The sequence below is a fragment of the Pezoporus wallicus genome, unplaced genomic scaffold (genome assembly GCF_028554395.1).
Source record: "Pezoporus wallicus isolate ANWC-B61680 ecotype Strahan unplaced genomic scaffold, APGP_CSIRO_Pwel_v1 contig_6966, whole genome shotgun sequence".
NCBI classification, from domain to species: Eukaryota; Metazoa; Chordata; class Aves; order Psittaciformes; family Psittacidae; genus Pezoporus; species Pezoporus wallicus.
Genome location: NW_026639746.1, coordinates 4,377,795 through 4,396,108, shown reverse-complemented (window position 1 = coordinate 4,396,108; position 18,314 = coordinate 4,377,795). Strand labels below are relative to the sequence as shown.

The 18,314-nt window shown below is 43.0% G+C and overlaps 1 protein-coding gene across 1 annotated transcript; it reads left to right on the top strand.

Moving 5' to 3' along the window:
- The first annotated feature begins 10,711 nt into the window (after nucleotides 1-10,711).
- Nucleotides 10,712-17,480, top strand: LMOD2 (leiomodin 2). Its single transcript, XM_057415829.1, has 3 exons — nucleotides 10,712-11,249; nucleotides 15,358-16,695; nucleotides 17,038-17,480. The coding sequence occupies exons 1-3, from the start codon at nucleotides 10,977-10,979 to the stop codon at nucleotides 17,062-17,064; spliced, it is 1,638 nt and encodes a 545-aa protein (XP_057271812.1). The 5' UTR covers nucleotides 10,712-10,976; the 3' UTR covers nucleotides 17,065-17,480.
- The last annotated feature ends 834 nt before the right edge of the window (nucleotides 17,481-18,314 follow it).

The window sequence follows — 18,314 nt, the reverse complement described above, 5'->3', positions numbered from 1 at the left end:
TTACAAGATTCTCTTTAGCTGTTTTTGCAAAGTATTTCTTCCCAGGTATGACTGCTGTGTGTGCCAGTACTGCATGTTCAAGGCCTGGCAAAATTTGAGGGACTTTAAGTAGGCTGTTTTAAAGAAAGAGTAGATTCTGACAGAGAAACCAGGAAATTGGGCAGCATATTCCCTCAATTGAGAAATGTTGCAATGTCATAACTTTAATAATGGTTCTCACCAGTTTTGATAGATCAGTTCTCCACCAGACTAAACAACACCTCTCAGTCATGCTGTGATTCACTTGGCAGTATGCTTCTGCACCTCTAAATTAAATCACATCTGATTAAATATTCTTTAAATTACTCTATGAGAAGTGGATTACATTTCCTGCCTTTTCTGCTCTACCATCCCTTCTTTCCTGGGGGAAAAATACCCCAACAAACCAGTCCCCCTAAACAAAGAATATATTTCAGTTGATGAATGTCGTAATTACATAGAACATAGTCAGAGTTTAGCTAAACATGATATTTAAGAGATATGCTGGTTATCACACGCAGATACACCGACCAACATCAGCTCAAGCATCCTTCTGCCCTGCTCCCTGAACTGGCTTTGCCTGTTCTTCAGAACTTCCCCTTATTTGCCGGATGTTATTGTCACATGTAACTTATTAACACCTCAGTCAGAGATGTAAATTCCACTTCCAAAGGCAGCTATATCAGTCATAGAAACATAGAATAGTTAGGGTTGGAATGGACCTTAAGATCATCCAGTTCCAAACCCCTGTTATGGGCAGGGACACCTCGCACTAAACCATGTCTCCCAAGGCTCTGTCCAACCAGTCCTTTGTGGGTCTGTCTTTCCTCACAACAGATTTACAGAACCAAATGGAAGGAATGGATATGACTGGTCTGGGACATGTAGAAGGTTGAACAGAAGGCTTAATTGCTGCTTCTGCTCTCACTGGGGCTGCTGTTCATCTGGGTTTCCAAGACATCTTTTCTGGTTTTTTTTGCCAGAGGTTTTCACCAGGATGAAAAAGAACTTGTGACAAATGGCTAGGTGTCTGGCATGCTCTTGTGAGACCTCACTTGGAGTATTGTGTGCAGTTCTGGTGTCCTCAACATAAAAAGGACATGGAACTGTTGGAACAAGTCCAGAGAAGGTCCACGAGGATGATCAGGGGACTGGAGCACCTCCTGTATGAAGACAGGCTGAGAAAGTTGAGGCTGTTCATCCTGGAGAAGAGAAGGCTGCATGGAGACCTCATAGCAGCCTTCCAGTATCTGAAGGGGGCCTATAGGGATGCTGGGGAGGGACTCTTCATTAGAGACTGTAGTGACAGGACAAGGGGTAACAGGTTAAAACTTAAACAGGGAAAGTTTAGGTTGGATATAAGAAGGAAATTCTTTCCTGTTAGGGTGGTGAGGCCCTGGAATGGGTTGCCCAGGGAGGTTGTGAATGCTCCATCCCTGGCAGTGTTTAAGGCCAGGTTGGACAAAGCCTTGGGTGATATGATTTAGCGTAAGGTGTTCCTGCCCATGGCAGGGGGGTTGGAACTAGATGATCTGAAGGTCCTTTCCAACCATAATGATTCTATGATTCAGGCCAGGCCTGGCCCCTGAAAGATACCCAGGGTGACTGGTGCCTCCAGGCATGGCCTGAGCACAGAGTGCCCAGTGAACCCAGCATGTCTGTCTGCTGTCAAGGCTCCACTGGCCAACACATCCTGCACATACCAGGCTAAATGCATGTATGGTGCGTAACCTATCAACTGATACTTCTATTTGGAAATTCCTGAATAGAAATATAGGCTTAATAAGTCTTTAGTAGAGGTAATTTTGATGAATACAGTAACCACAACACAAGAATCTGGGTAGTCACATATCTGATACAGTATACTGCAACCAGCAAAGGAAACATGATCAAATAGGGCTTTAGACAGGAGATTTTAAACCCTTTCTGTGTCTAGAGCCAAATTCCATTAGTAATTTTAGTTCGTGGGCCAAGGTTTATATTTAAAACTTTATACATGCCTCAGGCAATAGTTACATTGCCTGCGGCATTAAAGCATTCAGCTCTAGGACAGAGCATTGCCCCAACTGTTTAAAATATAATGAACTAGTCCTTAGAATATCATTAGATAAGCTAAAAATATAATATATTATTGTTTTTTCTTTTAAACAATTCATCTGGGCCCTTTTTGTTGTTTGGTAGCCAGAGGGCCTCATCCCATCCAAAGCTTTTCTGTCCTTCAGCATTGAAGTAGTTTATTTACTGAAGACTTGCCCCCCGCCCCCTGGAAGCTAAAGGAATTGCAGCATTATGAGAAAGCATCTTAATGCTTTCAAGGCATCTGTGAACTGGATAGAGGCAGGAGAGGCAAGACTTCATTTTAAATGTAATATAAGGTGAGAGACACAGAAAGGGAGCTGTGTAACCCGTATCATCATTATGGCACAGCTAGGAATTGAACACAAGTCTCTTGACTCCCAGGGTTTGGAGCCACAGCACTGAATTCTCCTCTTGTGGAGTTGAGTATGTGGTGATGGGAGCAGGACATGTAGCTGGTCCAGGGCTGGTGGTTGTGTGAAAACAGGCAAAGGCAGTACCCTTTTTCCTGGTAGGAAAAACTATTCCTTCTTTTTACCCTGCTTGGACTGTGATTGAACCCTTGCAATGCTGGGATTTAATTTTCTCTGCTATTTGGGTGTGACTCACGAGTGTTCCACAGCAACCCAATTCCATGGCATGCCCACCCATGGGCAACATTGGCTAGCAGTAATTAAATGCCCTGGCACTGATTCAGGCATTCTCTGGGGTAGGGACTCCTGTTGGTTTGGGAACAATGTTTGATAGCAGAGATATAATTTGGTCTCTGTTTCTCATCAAATCTGACACAAACAGCTGCACCAGGCTGATGAGCTCTCCAAGAAGCCAGAAATTCAACAGTGGTTACATCAGCCTTTGCAGCACCAGTGAGATAGACTTTGTAAGCTGTGTTTTCATAGCTCTGTGAAAAAACAGACCATAGCCATAAGTTCTGATTATGACCAGCTATTCCCTGTAGGGGCCATATATGTTATGTGGGCCATCCATAAAACTTCCATACACTGGCTGTCATCTAATCTTGGGAGCTGGCATGGCAGATCCTTGTTCTGGGTATCAAGGTGGGCAGTTTTACTCTTTCACTGCACCAGTCAGTGTTCAGGATGTTTAGCTATGGTTTGCATGGAGAAGAGGGACAAATTCATGATTGCTTATCTCTCTAGAACAGGTCTTATCTCATTTGCTTTTCCATCTTTAAAATGCACCTAATCAAGCGCCTCTTGCCCTTGCTTCTGTGCCTTCTGTGTAACCAGCTTTGCCTTTCTGATGTACTTTGCCTCAGCTCTGGTCTACCTGCTAAATCAGTCCTTTTAAAGCCTTCCCCCTAATTTTTGTTTCATGTGTGTCTGGACTAATAGATCTCTGATCAGGAAAGGTATCAAGAAAAGCAATTCCAACCAAGGGATTTTCAGCCTTAACGCACCTTGTTCTTTTCCTGACCTTCAAGTGGAAATTGTTTGTTTAGGCTGCAGTAATTAAGAGTGGCTCCTTGCAACCCAAGGTGTCTATCCCTCAGAGGCCTCTTCTGACCTCAGTTCAAAAATACCCCATCTGTCTCCAAATGCATGGAGCAGTCTTCAAAGAAACCCATCCCAGTTCTTTACTAGGAGAAATGCTGGATACCTCAGAAAGAAGTACATGGGTAAGTGGACTGAACTGCTGTATAAATATTTAGAGGTAAATTTTGCAATGGGAAGAATTTTCTCTCTGAAATTCTCCCGTAAGCGTCACTCACACCAGTAAAAGAAGTGCTTAGATCAGGAGAAATATTCCCTGAGGAACCTGTGTTTCATGGTTCTCCTGAAGAGCTGTAAAAATATATCAGTAAAAGGTTAGTAGTCATAAGACTGCTGTAACGGTGTAGCTCTTGCTCCATGTAGAAGGTACTTACATTTCATTTTCGAAATTCACATTTACAGTAGAAATCTCTACTTTTGATTGGGGAAAAGCATTGCCTTTTTTCTGCATATTCTGCATGTGGTAGATGAGGTGCCCAGAAGTCCCATAATCATTAATACAGACTATTTAGAAAACAGACATCAAGACAATAGAGGATTAGTGAGTACTGCTGCTTTTAATTCCCTGTGAATTACATCAGTTCTTTATATTGCTGGGATCTCCTTTTAAAAAAAATCTTAATAAATGCACACTGTCAAAAAAAAATGACAAAACCCAAGGAAATGCTAAATATGGAAGCCTTAAATACTTGTGTTACTCCCTGTGTATAGAGAGAGCAGTTTTTTATCTGAGTGACAAACTGAAGGTTTGGCTAAGCTACATGGGAGAACTGTCTGGGACTAAGGCATTAATAAAAGATTAAATCCATGGACTTTTTACGATCACTTATAATTTAATAACTGCCTGATCTAGACGTGCAAATTCTGGTGTATTTGCAAATACCACCACAAATAAGATAATCCTTACATTGGCAGATGTTACGTATTTTACCATGCTTTCTGGGGAAAGAATAGGCTGACTGCAGCTGCCTAAGCAACGTCCCATTCAAACTGCACTTCCAAACCCCACTTTTTTTTGTGCATGCAGCAGTTCCTCTGCTACTTTCTTTGCAATACAGTGGCCTCTGCTTCCTGTCCAAAGCTGTTGAGCAATATCGCAATGTCATTCCAAACAGCTGCTGTGGTCACCCTATGTCTGTACATCAGTAGCGAGTGAAATGGTTTCTATATATAGTTTGTAAATCTGCTGGCAATGTTTGTAAAGCACACTCAGATTCTTCCTGAGGGATGAGAGCAGCTACATGAAAGCAGGAGCATTAAGATCACTACTGCATACAGAGCAGTTTATCTTTTTGGTGTGGCAGAAACTGGCACTGTGGAAATGACGAGTCTGCAGAGATGTGGAGAAACACTTGCTCTGAGCAAAACAGTGGCAGGAATAGTTCATGCTGTCAAAGATAAGCAGGTTCAACGTGCACTGTTATTGCAGAACATGACATTGTACTGACACTAGATTATTAAAAAGTACTGGCTGTGTCGGAGGGAAAGAAAACTGGGAATGACATTTATTCAGTCAAATTTATTGGTCCCCCTTGCCTTCCCTACGTTAGTATGATTCAGGTAGGCGAAAGGGGCAATAAACCCTGAGTCTGCTGCACCCTTGGCACCCAGCTGCATGCCTCTCTGTATAATCAGGATCCATGCACGGAGGACACCGAGTGCAATGTGGGAAGTGAGTTTTCCTTCTTTTCATCAAAGGCTGAGGAATTTCATAGTCCAGAAAGGTTCTTATTGGCACCCAGATGAATTCTTCCCCAGTACTTCCCAGCAGCCAGGTCAACCTCTTGAGTCCCAAGATGCACCTACACTCTTCCCACCAGCAGCACTGTCGGAGCCCATTCACTTTTTCACTCACTGTGACTCTTCTGTCTTCTTGATAAGCAAGGCAACCCAAACACCCCTGCCATCAAAATACATTACATTACTGGTTGCCCCACGGCTTGTTTGTATACAGTGTTGTATTTAGTCTTCTGGTTGTGTCTCCAGCAGCCATTTGGAATGCTGTTTTCAAAACTAATCTGAGCAATAAGGCAGCTACAGGCACATGTTTTTGAGCAAAAGCTGATCGCTGTTTGTGATGGGTCTGAGTTGTTAAACTACAATCTGGACCTGGTGTCTGCCTCTTGGTACTCTGAGGTGTGCTAAGTTGAGTTAGGATGCTGAGTCTGACTCCCAAAGACTGCTTTTGGACCAGAATCTTCCCCCACTTTTTGTTTCCCTAGCATGGATGAAAGGAAAGGTCTTTTTCTCCTGTGTGACTCCTTGTTTACGGCATCACCAGGGGTGATGGTCTGGACAACAGAATCATCTGGCATAGAGAAAAGCAGCTGAAAAATTGATCTTTCAGATGCCTTCAGTGCATGCTTTATCCCATTTGCTCTGCTGATACCACTGTTAAATGTAGGTGATGACACATCCTTTTCAGGAACAGTATGATGTGCACAATTTTCACCAGTTACGCTAGTCTCCCCAGGGTAAAGAGCAGCAGCTTGTCCCATCAGTCTGCCTCACAGTCCTACTAGGTGCCAGCTTGTTGACCCTTTGGGTCTCCAGGCCAATTTGGACCCTGTATTCAACCTGGGCCTGTACGAGCAGCATACAGAAACTGAGACACACACGTCTCGTATCCTAATTGCTACAGGCTGGAGGGGGAAGGCAGGCAGCAAGGAGCATGGGGCAAGACAGGGGACATGGAGGGAGGGGCTGAGGAGGTAGTGAGGACAGTGAAGGGCTGTGGAGGGAGGGCAGGCGAGGGGGACCTGCAGGGCCAGGGGTGGAGAAGGCAGCACAGCAGGAAGGAGGCAGGAAAGGGGAAGGTGGGAGAGCTCAGGGGCTGATGCCTTGGGGCCTGCATGAGGGGACAGCAGGAGGGAAGGAGCTGGTTGAGGAGTGAGGGGTGCAAAAGCAGTGAACCCTGCAGGCAGAAGAGCATCAGGGGAGATGGGGAAAGCCCAGCGTGCTGTGGTGCATTGTTTTTATGTGCTCTATGGCAATTGGACCCGTTCCTGCAGCGTGGGACCGCAGCTCAGTATGAGCCAATGCGTCTGTCTGACAGGCTGTCCTCAGGAGCTGTGACTGAAATAGCACTGTCCCGGGGCCAGCCATGTCCCATGCCTGAGGACAAGGTTGTGCAGCCCTCTCTTTGCTTCCCTGCAGTTTCCCCTGCGCTCACCTAGATGGAAGCAAGATTTAATCTGAGGGCTCTGCCCTGCTGGGGGTGAGCACCATGCAGCACGTGTCACTTTGGTCCTTTCAGCACCTGGACCAATGTGCCCAAAGTGTGGAAACATGAGAACAGAACAAAGTTTCCTAGACTGCTGCTTAAATACTGAAGGCAATATAAGCACTTAGAAGGGCTTCCTCTTCTAAAACTGAGAAAACAGATCAGCCAGGCTAGGAAAGATTGAAAGGTCTTCAATCTAACTGCTGCTGAGTGAGGTCCATCCCACTTGAACCTAGGTGTCAAGTATCTACAACGGCAGAGTGAATCCTGTGCCTATAAAATGGGCTCTCCCAATTTTCATTTCTTGCATCTTAGCCCAGATCCTGAAGGGAGCAAACCTTTTGGTAATTCTGTTGATTGAGTGATGGGCTTTCATGGCCTATCCATGAAATGGTGTATTCCCTGCACGTTGGATTTCAGCAGGGTGTTAAGGAGGTGAGTTTGGGTTTTCTATTTGGATGTGCCAAGCACCTCAAAGGATTCATCCTAAAATGTGCTCAATGTAGTCAGTATAAACCTGTCCTCATGTAATATACGTGGCTGATGCTCTCCTCTCTGTCCTGCTGTGACAGAAGGAATGCACTGTGGCACCTCACTAGCCCACGTCTCTTCTTAAAATGTGTGATTGAGCCCATAGGCTCAGATGTATAACAGGATGATCAAACTGCTTGCTTTTACAGAAATCCCAACATGTATAATGCCTGAGAAATGGAACTGTGGAATGAGAAGAAGAGGTTCCAGGTGGGAATGCTGATAACAAGAGAACACAATCACTCCTGTGTTTGCAGCAGAATTCCTCTCAGAAGTTGGAACCTGTGATCTGAACTGTTGAAGTGATGGGCAGCCTCAGCACCAGCTGGTGCCCACAGGAACTGAGACATGGTAAGCTGAAGTGCTGCATAATGCCAAATATTCCCCCCCAAAACTCCAAATTAGTGGGTACTGTCAGTTTTAAGGTCTCTGTACTTCTGTTCTTTCTCCTCACATAGGCGGTAACACTTTCATGTCTCCTGAAAGGGCCACTGGACGTATAAAGCCATTGGTAGTCTTGATATGCTGAAAAACAGGGGCAAAACAAAATGCTGAAAGGCTGTTTTTCAAATATGCATGATCTCTCCTGTACACTGAGCCAAGAGTAAAGGTCCTGGGGACTCATGGGTCCAGGGTCAAAGTATATGATTACAGAATTATGGAATTAAGAACTGTGTTTTAGTGCTCATCAGCAGGCAAGGGCAAATATTATCCCTGCATTTTCTGACCTGTAGTACTTAGCTTTGCTTATAGCTTTTAAGCATCTTTGGTGTGTGTGTAATTTGCCATGTGCTACAGCCTTATTACTTTTGTTAAAATTGTTCTGGAGATGTTCATGGGTCTTCACCCTTGGCATCCCCCTATGAAGAATGCTTCCTAAACTGCCATAAGTAACATGTACAGGATCAAGAAAGGACTCAAGCCTCTCATATCCTCACCTAACTGTGCCAATTTACCTTTTGCTTCAGGAGAGACATTTACAGTAAAATACCTTGTCCGTCTTTAGTCATATCTTCAAATTATCCTATCTCGTGTCTGGAATGGACATCACTGACTTTATATATGCAGAAAAGCATCAAACCTGGCCCAGAGTTGTATCATGCCTCAGCAAGGAGTAGCACTGAAATAATATTCATGTTGCTGCCAATGTCTGGACTAAATCTTCCTTTGGAATATTATTTTAGAAGTGAGTAATGCACAGTGCTTTTGACGTTCCTTTGAGTCTGGAAAATTTGAGTTACACACAGAAAACTTGAAGTATCTGTAAGTTTTTATTTTGTATTATGAACTCCCAGCCCAGGAAAATTCCAAGACTTACAAATTTTGTTATATCTGAAAAAAAAATGAAAAGCAGAAAACTCCAGATTTTCTGGGAAACAGTATATTTGAACAGATTTCATTTTGAACAGCATGTCTTTGCTTTTAATGTTGTACATATCAATGGTGTACATGTCAACACTGTACTAATATAGCACATTTCTAAAAGCATTTCAGTTTCAATCATCATTTTCCAACAGAAAATCTGTCCAGTGCAAATTTTCTAACCAACTCCATCTAAAAATATTTGCAACAAAATATTGTCTGCAAAAATGTGCCCGAAAAAGGTAATATTTTTCTGCTGCTTCTCTGGCTAACTGCAATGGTAACAAAATGAACCGTTGTCCTAGACATACTGAAGAAATAAAATTTCTTGGAGTTCTGTTATATACATCTAATGAATGCCAACATCAGAGTCCACAATGCAAAGTTAAAAGTAAAAAGGTACAAAAGGTACTTCCTATTTTTTCATGATGCTTTACATTTTACAGAATTTGGCCTAAGTATGATTTCTGCAGGTGCAGCTGAAAGAGTGAATAGCACTCCTACTTAGACACAGGTGACCCACCACACTGTGTCATAACATGAAAGTAATACTCTTAGCTCCATAAGCCAAACTGTTTTTCGTCTTCCTCCTTTTATTCTTTTATGCAAAATTTTGGTCAATGTAAATGACCTGCAAATGTTTATTTTATTTTAAGACACGCAATATTCTTTAGTCTGCTTTATGAATATATTTTGTGTCTTAGGGAAGACCAAGCTTGTAAGCTTTCATCCTACTTCTTGAGCAAGACAAACTGTATGAAATTGATATAGAAAAATTATCAAAGGAAAAATGTAAATTTATTATCAAATCTGTTATGCAAATCATGCTCAATCTCCTCTTTCCATTGCCAGCAATATGCAGAATAGTAAAATTAATTGAGCAATTTGGCTAAACATCTACATAAGTTCAGGTACCCAATCGGTACTAACTAAAAAGAGATGATGTTGGACAAGGACAATATTTCAAATTATTTTCACTCCCATTTCCCTTAAATACTGCCTTGAGTATCTAAAATATAACCCAACCTGTATTATAATTTAATAACGTTGCTACATGTTGTTATAAATGTGCTCCTTCTTTCCTGTACCAAAACCAACCTTTTCTCTGTCTTTCTCTCTTCCTCTCCTTGCCCCTCTCTCACAACACAGATTAGCAAATATTGCTGCGTGTTTTAGAAGACACTGCTAGTTCACAATCATTCACTGCTATAGGGAAAAGAAGTGAAGTTTAACATTTCATTCTGTAGTTTCTTACACTGGAATATACCTGTCTACAAAAATATCAGAATATTATATCACTTATTAGCGGACATGAATGTAGAAATACATTTGAAATTAAGAATTGAAGGACGCTCTCCAGCTGCACATTAGTCAGCCACAGCAAGTAATAGCCATAACTAAAACAGCCACTAGAGGCCTTCATTTGCCAGGCTCTGTCAGAAGTGATGAAGATAGCCCCGCTGCCCACCCAGGGCTGGTTCCCCCTAAAGCTCTGGGGGAATCTGCTCACACTCCAGCACAGCACAATTCTCTGCGTGAAAGAAAATCTCTCTGGAGCTCCAAATGGACCTGTCCGTCTGATTCTCCCTCTGATCATCCATGAAAAAACAAAGGGCAATTAATAAACAATCCAGTTGTATGATTTGTTACAGGCAAGGCGTGACACTGCGGGAGCAATGCTCCCACAGGTGCTGTCACACACCAACCTTCCTACCGATCCCAGCCTCCTGCAAGCACCTTGGTGGGATAACACTGCAGTTCTGCTAGAAAGACGTGAAAATGAGAGGAAGTCTGAACAACAGCAAGGGTGGTTTATTTACAGCCCCTGTGGTAGCTCAGGACTAAATGGATTTTCATTCTCTACTGCAGCTTGGACACAATGTCGGTGTCAATGCACTCAGGGTTCTATTTGCTGCCTCCCCCCTGTCTGTGAGGCTGGTATTCTCCTGCTGGCTGCCTGCTCTAAATATGGCCATAGCCAGTGTGTCAATAATCCCCCTCTTTAAGGGACCTGCAAACACTACTGTTGGGACATTCTTGCTGTTCAGATGTCTAGCTGACGTCTGATGCTTAAAACGGCGCATGCTTTCATCCCTCCATGCATTGTCGTAAGCCCCTGATGACTACTCTTAAAAGGGTGTCTCTGCGACACAGGGAAACAGTTGCTGACCAAACGAGACACAGCTTGCTTGCTTCAGCCTTCTTGAATGTCTAGTCACTGCAGGTTTGTACCAGCCTGACCAAGCAGGAGCATGTCTACCTTTGGCTACAGAAGAGAGCTCAGTAAATATGAAGACATTGATGAAGATGAGCTCCTCGCTTCTCTCACTGAAGAGGAGCTCAAGGAGCTGGAACGGGAGCTGGAGGACATAGAGCCTGACCGTAACCTGCCGGTGGGACAGCGGCAGAAGAGCCAGACGGAAAAAACACCGACAGGGACTTTCAGCAGGGAAGCGCTGATGGCCTATTGGGAGAGGGAGACCAGGAAACTCTTGGAAAAAGAGAGATTGGGTGCATGTGACAAGGTAACACGTTGAGGCATTTGCTGTTTCCTATAAATATTTGGGTTTGTTCTTCCCTGGCATGTTCTCGCTGGCTGTTTTCTTTCAGTCTCTTGTAGCATTTCTAAGAACATTGTTAGCCATGCTTTTGTGCCTGCAAATTAGCTCAGAGAGTTTTTGCTCCATCTGGAGGTAACTTAAATGCTCAGTTGAGAACAGAAGAAAATCCCATAAAAACTATCATTAGTGATTAATACAGGAAAAATTTGAAAGGGCATCTTAGAACTTATTGCCAGGTAGCGATGTGGGCTTCTGAATAACACTTGATTTTGTTTAAAACCTAATAAAAGTGCTTCTTCCTTCAAAAAACCCCAGTATTTACTGCTGAGAAGCAGGTGAGGAAGACAATTTTGCATACATGTTATGTCTGAAGTCAAGTAAGGGGCTGCCATCTTTCATGCTTGCTGGAAGGAAGAAGCTGTGTTGCAGACAGGAGTGCACGTTGCCTTGTTCCTGCTGAGGATCCTTGGCTTGGGAGTCTTCTGGCAGCTGTAGTCAGGGGGTAGCTGTCAGTTATTTTAAAAGTGACCTGGGGTAAGCCAAACCATTTATCTGTATTCTCTCTCCCCCCGCAAAAAAAAACAACCTCCACAACCCATTAGTGCTTGCTGGGTAATTTATCCTGCAAAAGAAAAGTGTTAATAGTAATAGCTGATCCCTGAACTGGAAATGAACAGTGCAGCTGGGCAGGAGTGAAGGGCTCAGCCCCAGCAGGCAATGAGCGCTCTCACTGTAAGCTGATATCCTTGTCAGCATCCCCTGGGTTCTTCCTAAAACAATTTGTGAGACTGAGCTCTATCAGAAAGAGGTTCTGTTTCCACCCTGGTTCCATGCAATTTCAAAGTAAAGCCGGGGCTTGAAGGTCGTGAATAGCTTTTTTATGTTTAGCACTGCTTCATACCAAGCTCTGGCTCTCCTTATAAGAATGTGTTTTCCCATGTTTAAGTAGGAAACAATGCAACAAAGACAAACATGGTGAAACAACTCATAACTTCTAACAGCCTTGATTCAGGAGCTTGTTTCATTTGCAGGGAAATAATTGCAGTTTGTACATTAGATAAAATAGCTTCCTGGAGCAAAGTCACCTGGATTAAATTAGATAACAGTAGTAATAATAATAATATGCAGGTTTTCTTTAGACATAAGTGTCACTTGCTCATGAATGGTGGTGTAATGTCTTTGCAGGCAAGCGCACAGACCACTAGCTGTCATCAGACTGTTAGTATCAGCTTGCAGACGCTGGCTTCACTCCCTGTTTGTCAAGGCCTAGGGAGGCAATGGCAAGATTAATGTTTATTTCCAGCTGAGCCTGCAACTCAAAACCTGGACAGTTCCAAAACCCCTTCTGAACAGGTCTAGTTTGGTGTCTTACAGAGAGGCAGGAGTTTTCAGTTTCCATGTCTGTACAGTATTATGGTGGGTTCTGGCTTAAAGTGCCTGCAAAAGCCTCCATGGTTTTTGATCTGAGAAGAAAGTTCCTAAATGCATCTGTAGATATGAAAATGTTGACACGCTGATGCAGAGGGCATCAGGGTTTTCTCCAATGAAGGCAGTAAGGAAGCTCCTTCTGAGTTTCTTGGAAGCAACTTTCTTGCCCTCAAACTCTGACAGGTAGACCTTATCTAAGATGGTTGGTTGTGCTCCTTCTATAGTTAGGATGAGAGGACAGCCCTCCCAGAAGGCAAACATCCTGCAGATAGCCTTTTAGGGTGAAGGACTTGCCCTGTAGAGATATCTACCTCTCTGCATTAACTGTCTCAGTCCTAACTTTTCATTCAGTTACTCCTGCAAAGTAAGATGTAGCCCTGTAGCAGTTCTGTACTGAAATGCTGCCACAATAACAGAGCATAACTCTATGGCTCTGCAAAGAGTACTTGATTTCAAACTTATTGTGCAGGTTGTTATGACGCCAAACAACGTGTGTGACAGGAAACTGAATTCCGCCTTTGACCCCAGAAATGTCACTCAGTGTCATTGAGTACATCAGCAGTCCAGTTAGAGGCACCAGCTTCTCATCTGTAGCTTTGTTGAAGGCTGTAGTTATGTATTCCTGTATAGATAAAAGCATAGCCATGCAGACAGGTTCCTGGATACCTGATATTTTCAGCTTTTGAAAGCCTGCAGTTATGTATAGAAGCTACAGATATAAATCTGAGTCTTATAATAAACCTGGCTTAAACACAGCCCTGTTTCTTTATGTAGCACAGCATCGTTCAGAGTAAGGGCCTTCCCACACATGATACACAGGAGAAGCAACAGGGCTGGACCCTGCAAGCCCTTCAGGCACTTAACACTTCAGAATAACAGGCTGGAACAGCTCTATGCCCTGTTTCATTAGAGTCATGCTTCTGCAAACATTACAATTAATGTCTGCTTTGTGTGTGTCCCAACAGAGAATTCTACTTATGATGGTGAAGCAATTACCATGAAATCTGCCATTACTATTATTTTAACCTTTCCCTGCATTTTCAGAGCAAGATAATTAAGCAAATCTAAGTCTGCACAGGTTTTCTAAAAATAGCTTGTCATGTCAGTAACTTTTGTTTTCCAGAAGCACAAAACAGAATTGCTGTGTCACTGCAGTGTACTCACTTTGTAAAACACTCTCTAGTACTTTACAAGGACTAAAACATGAATGCTAGTAAAGTACTGCACACAGAACGACTGTATTTCATCCAAAATTACATAAACATTTACAAATGTAAATAAAAAGGCATATGCTATGGCTTGCCTAGTAGACAAAATAGGACATGGGAAATTGTTTCGGGCAAGAGGTTTAAGGCTTGTCATAGCATGTGGGTTCAGTCATGGCCAATACAACACTGCCGTGCTTCTGGAGTCTCCCAGGTGGAGAGTGAGACCTTCCTGCCGTGCAGACCTGCTGGTACTTCTGCACTAAGAATTGTCTCTGCTGCTGTAACCGTTAACTGCCTGATCTCAAAGATCAGGCAGATCTTTGAGAAATGGTTCCACATTTGCCTTCTTGGCACCCACCAAACACACTAAAATAACCCTGGGGTTTAGGTAAACAATCAGTCTACTCTGCAGGCAGTGAGTTAGAACGTCGGCTGAAGGTTAATTAATGGATGTCTTCAGCAGTGGGCGCCTAAGGAAAAAGAGAGATTTAGGTCAGACCTTAGGAGGAAATTCTTTGCTGTGAGGCCCTAGCATAGATTACCCAGACAAGCTGTGGCTGCCCCATCCCTGGCAGTGTTCAAGGACAGGTTGGACAGGGCTTTGAGCATCCTGGTCTAGTGGAAGGTGTCCCTGCTGTGGCAGGGGGTTGGAACTGGGTGATTTCTAAGGTCCCTTCCAACCTAAACCAATCTATGATTCCAGGAGTTACAGTATAACAGCTGACCTGCAACAGTCTTAGTTCTTAGGAAACGTGAAGAAATTTGGGGATTATTGACATCTGTTTACTTGTTACCTGTGGGAATGTGTCTGAATCTTTTCTTCACAAATAGCTTCTGAGTGTGCATAGCCCGCATAGTGCATCCAGAGACTTTTTGACATGACTCCTACAATTCTGTATTATTTTCTACATCAATATCCATGTTTCCATGTGCAGATACTCTTTGTGTTCTAAATCATGGCAGTCTTTAACCTTTTCAGATGTGCTAACACATGCAAGGGAGTCTGAGCATTGGCACAGGTGTCTAATCCTTGTGAAATGAAGGAACTTGTTGCTCATAGATCATGTCCATTCTGAAATTGCTGTCTTGTGTTTCTGCTGGCAAGGATCCAAATGAAATCCCTTGTGGACATGCCAATACATAGAAAACATGAAGTATGCCTACGTTGCAATATCTTCTATCAATTTTTCTCTTGGCAGAAATCACTGACATGAGTACAATGGTTCCAGTTTATTCTGAACATTGTCTTCTAAAGAATATGAAAGAAATAATGTTAGAAACGTGCTAGGTGCTATTCTTCTGTCTCTGTTTCTAGGGATTTATTTTTAACTTTCAACATTAACCTATATAGTTTCAAGATAATTGGTTTTATGCAAAAAGGCAGCAGCTACATTACTGCAATTATGTTTAACACACACACCTACATTCCTGTCCAGGATACTGAGCAAGAAGAAGACAATTCAGAAGACATCCAAGAAGAGTGTTTCACAGAAAGCAATAGCGAAGTGTCTGAGGAGGTGTATACTGAAGAGGATGAAGAAGAAGAAGATGAGGAGGAAGATGAAGATGAGAGTGATGATGAGGATGAGGAAGAGCAAAATGCTGCAGCTAGTAAAAGACCTGAGGATGGCAGGAGTTCTGACCACATAAGACGCAGAAAGTGTAACAGCATAAAGGACAGTGAGAACCTACTCAATGGCCATGATGGAAAAGAAGCCGATAATCTGAGCTTAAAAAGCAGTGCCATCCACCCTTGTGGGAATCCAACAGTTATTGAGGATGCTTTGGAAAAAGTCCGGAACAATGATCCTGACACCACAGAGGTCAATCTGAACAACATTGAAAATATCACTTCACAGATGCTTATACATTTTTCTCAAGCCCTGAGGGACAACACAGTGGTTAAGTCATTCAGCTTGGCTAACACACATGCTGATGACAGCGTTGCAATAGCTATTGCTGGTATGTTAAAGGTAAATCAGCACATAACTAGTCTGAATATTGAGTCAAATTTTATCACAGGCAAAGGAGTGCTGGCCATCATGAGAGCTTTGCAGAATAACAAGGTTCTAACAGAGCTGCGGTTCCACAATCAAAGGCACATCATGGGTAGCCAGGTGGAAATGGACATAGTTAAACTGTTGAAAGAGAACACAACTCTGGTCAAGCTTGGATACCACTTTGACCTTGCTGGCCCAAGAATGAGCATGACAAGTATCCTGACAAGAAATATGGATAAACAAAGGCAAAAGCGTATGCAGGAGCAACGGCAACAAGAGTCTGGCTGTAACGGAGCCATCAATCCAAAGACCAAAGCCTTGCAGAAGGGGACACCTCGGTCCTCACCTTATGTGTCACCTAAGAACTCACCTTGGTCCTCTCCAAATCTCCCTAAGAAAGCACCACCAGTGAAAAGTCAGCCTACAGTACCTGCAGCCCCACCTCCTCCTCCACCTCCACCTCCTCCACCTCCTCCTCCTCCCCCCATTATTCCAGAGAAGAAGGCACCAACCAGGAATATAGCTGAAGTAATCAAAGAGCAAGAAAGCTCAAAAAAAGCCTTACAGAATGGACAGAAAAAGAAAAAAGGCAAAAAAGGCAAAAAACATGAGAACAGCATATTGAAAGAAATTAAAGATTCTCTAAAATCAGTCTCAGACAGAAAATCAGAGGAAGGTTCACAACCCTCCACCCGTCCCTCTACCCCACAAAGGTCTCTCCATGACAACCTTATGGAAGCAATTCGGGCAAGCAGCATAAAGCAATTAAGGCGGGTAAGTCAGAGGTCCTGTTTCTGGGCATAGATTAAGAACAAGCTCCATTAATTTTAGTATAGGTATATTTAATTAAAAACCCCATTCTTAGAAATGTGAGCATAAGGAAGCACTTGGGAGGAGACTTTCTTCTGCTTGGACTTTTCTGAGCACACCAATTTCTGTTCGACTGCGATTTTGACAGGAAGTGGGGTACTTTCCCCGGTTCAGTCTTGTTGCAGGAGATGATGCGTACATAGCACAGGGCTCTTGGGGGTGTGTCTCTGGTAGGAATTTTGCCATCCAGACTGTACTGCAAATGTAATGAAAACCCTTCCCACCCCACCCCACCCCGTTTCGTAGGTGGAGGTACCAGAAGCCCTTCGGTGAAAGCCTGGACAACAGACGAAGCAGAGCACTGCGGTGGTCGAGGGGAGGCTGCTCAACCCTTCACTGATGGTAACATAGACTGTCTAGCAAGCTGCTTCCAAAGTACCCTCTTAGATACAAACCGTTTCTCTTTTATTTCGAAGAAATAAACCTGCTAAATACAAAACAATGCTTTAAGGATACATTTGCCTTGTAATCTGTAAATATGGAAATAATTTTCTTTTTTTTTTATTTAATGAGATTTCTATTGAGAAACTGCTGCTTATTTAGATAATACTTTCAATATTTGATTGCACATCACTGGACAAGTTCTTCACTCTGAGATGTAATAGTTTACCAACCTGTGGTCTCTCCCTGTTTTATTTTTTTTCCCATGAATTTACAATAAAAGTGGTTTGAAGCTTTCAAGAACACAAGTCCTGGGCTTCTGTGAGTAAAAGCCTACCAGATGTTTGCGTCAACTTCAGGGAAGTCTCCTGGGAAAGAACCTGAGATCTTTTTTAGCTGCAGCCATCAAGCCTGTTTGGAGCATAGTACCTGAGCCCATATGTTAGTGCGGATTCATACTGACTTGGGAAAAATGGTTCATAAGGCTGTATACAACTAAAATTAACTAAAATTAAGCTGCAGGCTGTGTCAGGTCACTGGTGTTGCATACCAGCTCCTAAACTGTGTTCTAACAAACAGAACAGGAAGTGGGTGATGAGTACAGCTGCAGTTCATGTTGACCTGAAGGTTAAAAATTAATGTAGATATTTTAAGGATGCAGCAGAACTATTCAGCTGAAAGCCGTTCAGTGCAAGTGCACACACTGTATCTAGGCAGAGCTAACACCACTGCAGACATTCAGCCAGACAGAGAAACTTGACAAGCAGTCTAGCATTCAGGTGGAAAAAGACTCTCATATGATACCAGCTGAACAACAAGTGGAGTGTGAACTGTCAATATGATATGGTGGAAGCAGAGCGAGTATCATTTGGAGATGCACGGCTGGAGGTATCACATCACAGGCAATGGCACAAATAGCCTTTCTTCGTGTATTACTAGACATCTCCCTCTGTCAGATTAGTTGTGGTTCTGGGTGCTTCAGCTAGTGTGAAGGTAGTGATAGCATGAAGAAAACTGAGCAGTGGCCAAAAATGTTGAAAGGCAAGAGGAGATGTATGTTTAGAAGCACTACTAAATATTAATCAGTTAGCTCATTACAACAATAAACAGCACCACACCAAAGAGAAGTAATTGCTTAAGAT